This window comes from Acanthisitta chloris, unplaced genomic scaffold, assembly GCF_000695815.1.
Source record: "Acanthisitta chloris isolate BGI_N310 unplaced genomic scaffold, ASM69581v1 scaffold23761, whole genome shotgun sequence".
Lineage (NCBI taxonomy): Eukaryota > Metazoa > Chordata > Aves > Passeriformes > Acanthisittidae > Acanthisitta > Acanthisitta chloris.
In genome coordinates, this window is record NW_008655830.1 from 16,271 (window position 1) to 27,059 (window position 10,789).

At 49.3% G+C, this 10,789-nt stretch overlaps 1 protein-coding gene across 1 annotated transcript; it reads right to left on the reverse strand.

The window, feature by feature from the left end:
- Positions 1-3,722: 3,722 nt before the first annotated feature.
- Positions 3,723-10,636, reverse strand: KCTD20 (potassium channel tetramerization domain containing 20). The gene is made up of 7 exons (XM_009084084.1): positions 10,486-10,636; positions 9,510-9,789; positions 8,186-8,288; positions 7,548-7,668; positions 6,430-6,627; positions 5,577-5,687; positions 3,723-4,201 (listed from the first exon to the last, which is right to left on the reverse strand). The coding sequence occupies exons 1-7, from the start codon at positions 10,634-10,636 to the stop codon at positions 3,909-3,911; spliced, it is 1,257 nt and encodes a 418-aa protein (XP_009082332.1). The 3' UTR covers positions 3,723-3,908.
- Between the last annotated feature and the right edge of the window lie 153 nt (positions 10,637-10,789).

Here is a 10,789-nt window from a genome sequence, read left to right on the forward strand (position 1 = left end):
AACCTGTGCCAGTGTCTCACCACCCTCACAGGGAGGAATTACTTCCCAATATCCCATCTGTCCCTGCCCTCTGGCAGTGGGATGCCATTTCCTGTGTCCTGTCCCCCCATCCCTTGTCCCAAGTCCCTCTGCAGTTCTCCTGGAGCCCCTTGAGGCACTGGAAGAGGCTCTGAGGTCTCCCTGGAGCTTCTCTTCCCCAGACTGAACACCCCCAGCTCTCCCAGTCTGGCTCCAGGGCAGAGCTGCTCCAGAATCCTGGGATGGTTTGGCATGGAAGAGACCTTAAAGCTCATCCACTGCCACCCCATGACATAGGCAGGGACACCTCCCACCAGCCCAGGTTGCTCCAAGTCTTGTCCAGCCTGGCCTGAAACACACCCAGGGATGGAGCAGCCACAGCTGCTCTGGGCAACCTGTGCCAGTGTCTCACCACCCTCCCAGGGAGGAATTTCTTCCCAACATCTAATCTCAACCTCCTCTTTCAGTTTGAACCCATTCCCCCTTGTCCTGGCACTCCAGGTCCTGATGCAGAGTTCCTCTTTCTGCTTTCCTTGCAGCCCCTTCAGACCCTGGAAGGCTGCTCTGAGGTCCCCATACAAATCCCACCTTGTTCAAACTCTTCATGCCTTTCCCAAGCTTCCCCAAGATAACTCCTGAAGTACATCCAAGGCTGGAGATGGAAATCAAAGCCAGACCTGCTCCAAAGCTGTTTTCTCCCACAGGTAGAAGTGGAGAGCATCTTTCATAGCAGAAGAACCACAGTGCTGGGACTGGTTACAGATGCTGCAGGGTTTGTGGGTTAAGGAGTGTTGTCTTGTCCCTGTGCTGCTTTTAGAATAACTCTGCAGTGAGCTGGTGAACTTTGAGGTCCTCTCAGCACAAACACTTCTCTGCAGTTGGTCCTGGCTCTGTCTGCTGCCAAACTAGTAAGACTTTGGGATCACAATCCACACTTACTTTCTGAAGCAAGGAAACAAACCCCTCTCCCTCTCCCAGGCCTCTCTCCCCTGCCTGTTCTTCTACTCCACATTTAAACCAACCTTTAAAAGAGCCAAACGAGCCACATATAATTTATCCTTTAATACAGAAAAGGAACCATACATCTGTAGATCATACACAGCACAGGGAACACTTCAGTACATCTAGAATAAGATAAAAGTTGACCTTGTCCCTGAAGGAGGTGACCAGGAGAGGAGGGAAAGCAAACACTTCTTCAGTTTGATTCAGTGTTCCAATGGAACTCACTCTACTAACAGAAATGAAATCCAAAATTCATCTCTAAAGTACTTGGGAAAGCCAAGAAACTACAGGGGGTGAGTGGTATGAAACCATGGGAGATGGTTATCTCCATCCCATGCTGAAGCTGCTTACACAGGGTCCCACCAGCTCCTGAGGCACTGAGTCTCTAGCTCTCAGGAGCTCCTTGGTGCAGTTCAGTGCCTGCAGTCACTGTGTCTGAGGAAGTGGCTGAATCCCTCAGGAGTCTGAGCTGACCCTGAGCTCAGGGACAGACCCAGTAGGGTTTGGTTTGGCTGAACATGGGACTTAGCTGTCAGGTCCTGTAAGATGCCACTGAGGTTCAATTCTCAGCACCTGATGCTTTGACACAGTCCTGAAGGAGGAGCTCAGCAACACACACCTTTCAGGTCCTTAAGCAGAACACGTGTAACCTCCAATCCCAACTCAGCTGGGCAATACCAACACACATTGAATTAAAACTGACACTGCTGTAAAAATAAATACATACTGAAAAATATCATCCTGGGGGCAAACTCCCTCACTGCTGGGCACAGGCTCACCAGGGCTTGTTTGTCCTGAGGGAATGGCCCAACACCAGGGCAAGGAATGGGTTTGGTCTGGCCCCTGGTGGAAGGTTAATGGTCCATATGTCTTCCTTTCTCTGCTACAAAAATAGAAATTCATCTGGAGCAGTAATGGAGGTGATTTCACACCATCCCAGCTCTGTGCACATGCTGAAGGACACTTTGTACTGACCCAGTGAGACACAGGGAGGAGTTTTCCAAAGGAGTCAGGTGGAACTTGGGCATTCAAACCCCTGGGAGGTCCTGAAATCTGCCCATAGGCACTTATAAAAAGCAGAAATCAATTTGCTGCACTTGGGAAAGAAGCTGAGAACAGAACCACTGAGAGAACAGAACCTGGATCCACACTAATGGGAACTAACCAGATCAGCAAGTTGTGCCTGGGCAGAGATTTGTTACTTCTAACTAAAGTGACACTCAGAAACCTGCAGGAAAATTTGTGCTTGTCATGGTACTTACACTGAAAACCACAAACATCCTTAGGAGCAAACTTCACTGTTCAATCTAGGGGAAGAATAACACACATTTGTTTGATGATGCAGCTCTGACAACAAAGGATTAAACCTTCCAAGGGCAGACTGAAACCTGCACCTCTACTTTGCCAAGTCTCACCAGGTAACTCAGGTTTCAACAGCCATTGCAAGAGCAGCACTGACCTGAACAGCTGTGCAAGGAGCTCTGTCCCTCACTTTCTTCTTGAATGGTTTCAGCTTTTCTTTGCACCATGTTTAAATACTCTGATTTGGGTAGGTAAAGACTTTACAGAGCCCTCAGAAGGGGTTGGCTTGGTGAGACAGCCCTGTCCTGGGTGCCCTCAGCTCTGCTGGGGCAGCACTGAACTCACCCTATGCTAACCAGTGGTTAAAACAGCCTCCAGGGAACTCCCACAGGGAATTCCTTCAGGGAACTCAGTGCTGCAGCAATAGGACCAGCAAGGCTCCAGTCTGACTGAGCTAAACCAGCCTGGAGTGTGTCTGTGCTCACAGACACAGCTTTGGTGGCCCTGACCCCCAAACTGAGAGCCTTACCCAGCCCAGGATGACACACCTGGAGCAGCAAAGCAGTTCCCAGGTGTGTGTATTTTCCCTGCTGAAGGCTGGTTAACTATTGGTATTTCTTACCTGCCTGACAGCAAAATGGTCCAGGGAATTCCAAACTGGGCAAGAAGTGGCTGTTCTTTCCATGCTGCAGCAGCTGAGTGCTCCTTGGAGACTCTACAGCAATTCTGACTGACTAAGGTTGATGAGAACAAGGACTTTACTCAGGTAGTAAACTGTTTGTACTAGGAGCTCCTCCAGTGGCTTTTTGTGTCTTAGCAGGGGATGGAGGAGACAACTGGAAGTCTTTAGCATGCACAGTCACCTCTAGAAAGCTTCTGACATCTATTTGGCTACTAAACAGATCTACTTTGTTGGTAGAATATCAGCTACAGTCTCTTTTGTGCTTTCCTTCAGCAGGCAGGACTTGACAGACAACATCCCTAAAAAACAATGATTACATCTCTTGGAGGAGAAGTATATATGGGAAATTCCTGTGAACAGGCATATGGAACTGGTTCCTCCTTCCCTAGGACACCATGCTGGATCCAAAGCCAGGTGGCAGTGCAAACTCCACGCTCAGGATTGTGCTGTCACAACTGTGCTACATTTCTGCTGGTTGATGACAGATCTGTCCTGCTTTGCTGCTCCTTTGTAACTGCCTCTCACAAAAGCAAAGCTAAATGTCTAGTGGGAAAGGAAAGCTTTGCCTTGCCAGGCTCAGAATTTCCTCTGTCTCATGTCAAACAAGATGTTTCTACTTACTCGTGCTCTTCTTTCTGAAGTTCAGATAAAATATTCAGCACCCCCAAATCCAGAAGCCTTTGTAGTAGAAACACCTGAGCATTTCTTTTTGTCTGAGGAGATGTTGCTTTTGATTGCACAATTAAGACTACAGAGTGTTGCTCTTTATTAACATGCTTGAAATATGACAACGGAGTAAGAGCATGAACCAGGATAAAGCACCTTGCAGGGTCTGTGTCCATCACCTGGGATGAAACCATGCTGAGATGTTCCCACATCCAGGACTCTCCATCCTGAGCCACCTCTAATCTGGTAGATCATTCACAACCATCTGGGAGAAAGGAGCATTGAGCCTGTCCAGTTCATCCACTTGTGGAGGGTGATGCATTATAACCTCATGGTCCTCTGAGACATCATCCCCCACTGTGACCAGGTTTGTGAGGGATTTGCTCCGGACGCACTGGAAATCCACGTGGCGACTCTTGCCCTCCTCCTTCTCCCAGGACATCTGGATGAAAGGTCGTTGGACGTAGTTGTAGATCACCTCTGAGCGACCCCCAGGCCTCCTCTTCACCTTCTCTTTGCAGGTGGGATAGCCTGGAAGCACAGACACACAGTCAGTTGCACTGAGCACCTCTGACTTGAACAAAGGGACACAACAGGATCCCAGAAGAATTCCAGGCAGGAGTGACTATGGGGTCAGGGTGGGACACACACACAAAGAGCTAAGCAGACAAATGCTCACATGCCACATTTAGCATTAAAGACTGTTTTGTTTTGCCCTGCAAAGGAGTCCTGGGAGGCTGGACAGTGCTCAAGAAGGATAACTTAAAGCTGCAGGAGTAGCTCATTCCCATGGACCAAAAGAGGAGCCAGTGGGGATGGAAAGGAGGAAGAAGGAGGCAAATCAGGAAGACTATGAGGATGCTGTGAGATTGTGCAGGGAGAAAGTGAGAAGAGCCAAGGCTGAACATGAGCCCAGGTGGGCAAGAAGGCCAAGGACATCCTGGCTTGTACCAGCAACAGTGTGGCCACAGGCTCAGGGCAGTGCCTGTCCCTCTGTGCTGGGCACAGGTCAGGAACCTCCAATCCTGAGGGCAGTTTTGGGCCCCTCCCAAGAGAGACACTGAGGTGCTGAGTGCATCCAGAGATGGGAATGGAGCTGGGAAGGGGCAGGAGCAGCAGGAGCAGCTGAGGGAGCTCAGCCTGGAGAAAAGGAGGCTAAGGGAGGACTTTTTGCTCTCTAAAACTGCCTGACAGGAGGTGCAGCCAGGTGGGGTCAGGATCTGCTCCCAGGGAACAAGACAAGAGGCAACAGCCTCAAGCTGTGCCAGGGGAGGTTCAGGTTAAATATTGGAAAAATTTCTTCCTTAAAAGGGTTGTCCAGCCTGGCACAGCCTGCCCAGGGCAGTGGGGGAGACATCACCCCCGGAGGGATTTAAAAGCTGTGTGGATGTGGCACTTGGGGACACAGTTAGTGGTGGCCTTGGCAGTGCTGGGAGAATGGTTGGATTTGATGACCTCAGAGGGCTTTTCCAACCTAAACAATTCCAGAGGCTTCAGCACTGTGTGCAGTCAGTCACACTATCATCTGTGGCTGCACAGCACCACCTATGTGTGAGCAAACACAGCTATTACAAACATCAGACAGCCTCCCAGGACCGAGCACAACATCCTCTAAGCTCCCTAGGGGAATGCTTGGATCAGCAGGTGGAAGCATTTGCCTCCTGTTTCCTGTTTACTCATTCCTAAGGAGACAAGTGGTACAATGCCACTATCTTTTACCTTCCTTTAACCCTAAATCCTCCTGGCTGATTTCAGAGGGGAAGGAACATTCCCAGCTTTGAGTTCCAGACAAACCAATGTGAAACACAGAGCAAAGCAGGAAAACCCTGGAGCCCAGAGGAAACCAGGCTCTACTGCCCATGGAGTCCCCTGGTTTAGCATTCCCTTTGCTGAGGCAACACTTTACCTTCGATGCCGATGCGAATGTTCTTCAGGCCTCGTTCCTTCAGCACAGCCTTGGCCACATCTCTGTTCTCGATGTACTTGAAGAATCTGTACAGCTTGGAGCTGTAAAGGACTTGAGAAATGAAAAGGCTGATTAGAATCCACAAGGAGGAACCTTTTCCCTGGTTCTGACATGCTCAGCTGTGTGTGGGTGTCAAAACCCAGGTGTGGTTTCCAAGGATTACTTCAGGTGGCTGTTTTCCTCACTGGGATTAGTTGCATTTCCCTGTGGGAGGGTAGTGATGCACATCCCAGTCTGGATAGACTGGGTGGTGTGATGGGAGTGTAAAGCAAAGAGTATTCCCCTTGCTAAAGAGCCAGGAAAAGGCTGATGGGGAGCAGAAACAGAAGGAAAAGGTGCAGTGAGTGCTGTCATTCGCAAGGAAGGGGTCAGACCACAGCTCTGCCTCCAGCAGCAGCAGCTCAGGAGTGCACAAATCAGGGCTCCATGTGCCAGTGTCTCCTAGAATCATGGAATCATGTTTGAAGGAGACCTCTAAGGTCACTGAGTCCAACCATTAACCTGCCACTGCTGTAACCCCTAAACCATATCTTCCAGTGCCAGATCCAGACACCTCTTAAACACCTCCAGGGATGGCGACTCCACTCTCTCCCTGGGCAATCTGTTCCTGGAGGGAACCTGCTGTTTGGGAATGGGTCCTTTCCTTACCATCACAGAATTTTAGGGGTTGGAATGGACCATCTAGTTCTACCCTCCTGCCCTGGGCAGAGACACCTCCCACCAGGGCAGGTTGCTCGATGCTTCATCCAGCTCTGGCTTTATGGATGTCTGGAGCAGGAAGCAGAGCCCTTACTTTGTGAGTACTCCTCCCCCATAGGAGGTGGATGATCCTCATCCCAGTCCACAGTGTCCTCATCTGTCAGCACGACGATGTGGCACTCACGCTCCCCTTTCCGGGCACTGTCCACCATGATGGGCAGGATCAGCTCCTCCAGGTAACTGTCAAACTGCTTGTGAGCCCCATCATTGGACAGCTCATGTAACAGAGCACCTAACGAGACAGGAATGAGAGCATGAGCTTTGCTACACAGCATGAAAAGCTCTCCCAGCTCTGCACTTCCCAGCTCCATCCACGAGCACAGCCAGCATTCCTCTGCACACAAACTGCTCACCATATGCTCAGCTGCATCAAGAGCCTCAGCTCCAGGATTGGCAAAATGAGAGGTACAGGCTGCATTGCAAATGGGATGCAAATTGCACTGAGGAGCCAATTCCATTGCCATTAAAACCCCACCGAGCTCCAATCGATACAGAGAAACAGGAACAGACTGAATAATTCATTCGTTATCATACTTAACTTGAATTTCCAGCAACAACCTCTGCCCTTGAAAGTACATTTTGGTGCTTTCTCTGATCACTCATCGCAGGGCTGGGTAGGAAATTCCACCCACAGCACAGACCCCATTGCAGCCAAGTGCCTGTGCTAAAAGCACTGTTTTTGCCAGCATTCCCAACCAAAAAGCTGCTCCCAATCAAATCCCTTCATGACTAAGAACATCACTATTTTCCAGCTTTGGTGTCCTTGGTTCCTGCTCTTCACATCATCCTTTAGCTTAAATTATTCATGACTCTCTGGTACATTCTGGATGGAGTTATAACCCTGCTCTTAGCCTTCCTTTTGTTGGCTGGAACAGCAAGTTCTGCTCAGCTTCTGTTACAAAAGGACTAGAAGTTTAATGATTTGCTTTTTGAGCAAGGTGTCTGCATTCTGCAGGGTTCAGTCACTTCACTTGGGATTGGTGCAGCAAAAAAAACAACAAAAAAAGCTGTTTGAAAGCAACCTGAGCCCTAGTGGAATCTACACTTTGATGCTAAAAGTAAAGCACATGATTAAGAACTGCACTGAACCAGGATCAGAGTGCTCAACCCATGCAGATGATCTTCTAAGAGCTGATTTCTCTCCATACTTACTTAAATCTTGACATTTGATTGTGTTGAAATCAAAGTTTATGCAGAGGTAATCACACGTGTCTCGGAGGTCAGGGATGGAAATCCCATCGGGGCAGTTAATGATTCCAGTTTTGTAATAATCCTGTGGATAAAAAGGACAGTTTTTACAGAGAAAAATTAAGAATATCTTGGACTGATCACTCTTAATTAGCTCTTTGTTTTGTTTACCAAAGCTGGAGAGTTACAGAGGCTATTTATAGCTCTGTGCACAGTAAAACCAGCACTGCTTGTCTGAGAATCCACATCTCTGCATACCCCCTTGGGTCTGGTAACTGATGAGCTCCAGTTAGAGCTTTTCCCATGGCTCAGGGTTTCATAACATCTCCCATGCAGTATGTATTTACATGCAGCCACAAGGTCAGGATGCAGCTCAGGAAAGGTAAGGGAAGGGGAAAAGGCAACAGGAGCAAATACCTGAATTGTTGACTTATAAATTAAAAAAAAAATCTGCTCTATTCTTTTTTCCTTTCAAAATCACAACACAAACTGCAAGAACAGAATGTGCCAGGGAGTGCAGCTGCCTGGAGAGGGCTCAGCTCTGCACATGTGACAAACAGACTGTTTGTTTTTGCTTTCCTAGTGTGCAAACATCTCCTTACCAGCACCGTGCGGAACACAGCCGAGCTGATCCCCTCCGCGATCTCGTACTCGCCCTTCTCGTTGGGCCTCGTGAAGTTGTACTCTCTTCCTGGGCCAAACATTCTGAAGGGATAAAAAAACTGTCTAAGGGCACAAGAATATTGAAATCTATTTGGTCTAGGGATAAACAGACACACTGAGGGTAAAAGAATTCTTCCCTGTGAGGTGCTGAGGCACTGGCACAGGTTGCCCAGAGCAGCTGTGGCTGCTCCATCCCTGGGAGTGTTCCAGGCCAGGTTGGATGGGGCTTGGAGCAACCTGTGCTGGTGGAAGGTGTCCCTGCCCATGGCAGAGGGGGGAACAAGATGGGATTTAAGGTCCCTTCCCATCCAAACCATTCCAGGATTCCATGTGTTGGTTTAGATTGAATATTAGGAAGAAATCCTTCCCTGTGAGGTGCTGAGGCACTGGCACAGGTTGCCAGAGCAGCTGTGGCTGCTCCATCCCTGGGAGTGTTCCAGGCCAGGTTGGACAAGACTTGGAGCTACCTGGGCTGGTGGGAGGTGTCCCTGTCCATGGTAGGGAGTGGAACTGGATGAGCTTTAAGGTCCCTCCAACCCAAACTAGCAGTGACACAGATACAGCAACTCAACCGTACACTCCACCCTCTTCCCTAGGAAACAAGCCCAGGGAGCAGCTCAGGGAGGTGTGAGCTCTGTCACTATGGCTCCTGTGCTGTAAGGAAGAAGCCACAGCTGAAGGAGCAGATCATTCAGGCCTGGGGCAGGAAATCCTGTGGCAATAAAGCTCTTTCAGTGACCTACACGAGAGAAGCTCCACATGCTGCTTGATCCCTTGTTTTACACAGTGTCCTGTGAGGGTCAGTAACCCACAGAACCTCCCTGAAGGCAGAGAGGGGGAAAGTGCTGCCAATACACTGTGTGAGTGTTCCTTGCTGCAGCTTTCAGCCTTGCCAGAGAGAGCTGAGTAACTTCTCTTTTGAGAGAGTATCAAAAGGTGGCAGCAGGAGGGGATGGAGCATTATCATGTTCCCCATTCAGGAGGGAGGTTATCAGCTGTGGGCAGATGTGTTGCTCACAAACCAGGCAAACACTTGGAGAGGAGGCAAAAGGAGACTATGTTTGTGTATTTTTTGATGGAAGTGGAGACTTATCTAGAGAACTACCAACACCCCATCTGGTCATGTCTCCAGGGCCTCAGCCTGAGGTCACCCCTTGCTTGTGTGTACAGATGGGATGACAAAACAAACATCACATGTTTATCCCATTTTAACAAACACTTGACCCCCTTGAAGCATCTACAAACACAATGGCAGTGACTCACCTTCCCAGCATGGTGTCAGGGTGAGCAGTGAAGATCTGGGGGTTCACTGCAAAGCGAGTTCCATCCACCACAAGGGTCACTTTCTCTGGAGCTCCTGGCTGTGAGCTGCTGCCTGAGGACAATGTGCAGCACCCATGGCGTTCCTGGCTGCTAAAATACTCTGACTGTCTCTTGTTTCCATCTGGGAAGTGGCAGATGTGTGTGTCTTCAGGAGCAGAGATCATGCTGCTGAGCTGGGGGCTGATGGGGCAAGAGGTGTGTCGGCACTCAGGATCCAAACCTGAGGAGACAACAAATGGATATTGCAAGGAGAAGGGAGAATTTATGGAAAACCATCGTTTGATAGTAACACTTCCTACTGGAAGGAGAAAACTGAGTCATACAATAATTAAGGATGCCAATATCCACAACTGTCAGGGTAATGGGATGTGATTGTAGAACTAGGCTGTGTTTTTGAACTCAACCAGCAGTTGGATTTGGATAAAAAAAATTCCTGATGAATCATGGTGCTTAATATTCCTTGTGAAAGCCAGATGGAGTCGGTGTGCAAAGGGCAGGAGCACAGGAATTAAACAGGGCCAGCAACAGACACAGGCTCTGAGAAGGACTCTCCCTGGAAGCTGGAGAAGCACAGAGCTCTGCAGTGCCTCAGGATGGGCACACAGGACTGTGTCCAGCTGCTTCCAGTGAATCTCTTCAGGGACAGCTCCAGGAGGAGCTGTCCCTGAAGAGATTCACTGGAAGCAGCTGTGAGCTGGTGGCCAGGACATGCCCATGTGATGATCCTGCCAAGATGCTGAACTCTGCTGTGAACTGGTGTCCTTTAGAGCAGCCTGGCAGGGGACACATGTAGGGAACACACTCCCAGTACAAACTGCCTCATGACACTGCAGCTCTTTCCAAAACACAACACCCCTTAAAACCCCCAAACTCATCTCCCTTAAGGATCACTCTGAGGTGAGGACATTATCCTTACCCTCAGTCCTGGGAAGTGCAGCAGGGCTGTGACCTGCTAGCACCACATGAGTTTCTTCTGGCTCATGGGTTGCTACAGTTCTGTTTTCCACAGGGCAACTGGACTCCACATTTCTAGACCAGTCTGTGCCAGCAGCACAGTTCACATTCATGCTGGGCCTCCGTGCTGTGAGGAGTTGGTGGCGTCTCCTAAGAGAAGAGCTAGGAAAGAGAACACCAAGTTGTTAGCTGAGGAAGAAATTCCCAAGCAATGGAGCTCAAATCTGGCACCACAAGTGAAGTCTCTCAGGTGAAAAGGCATTTCT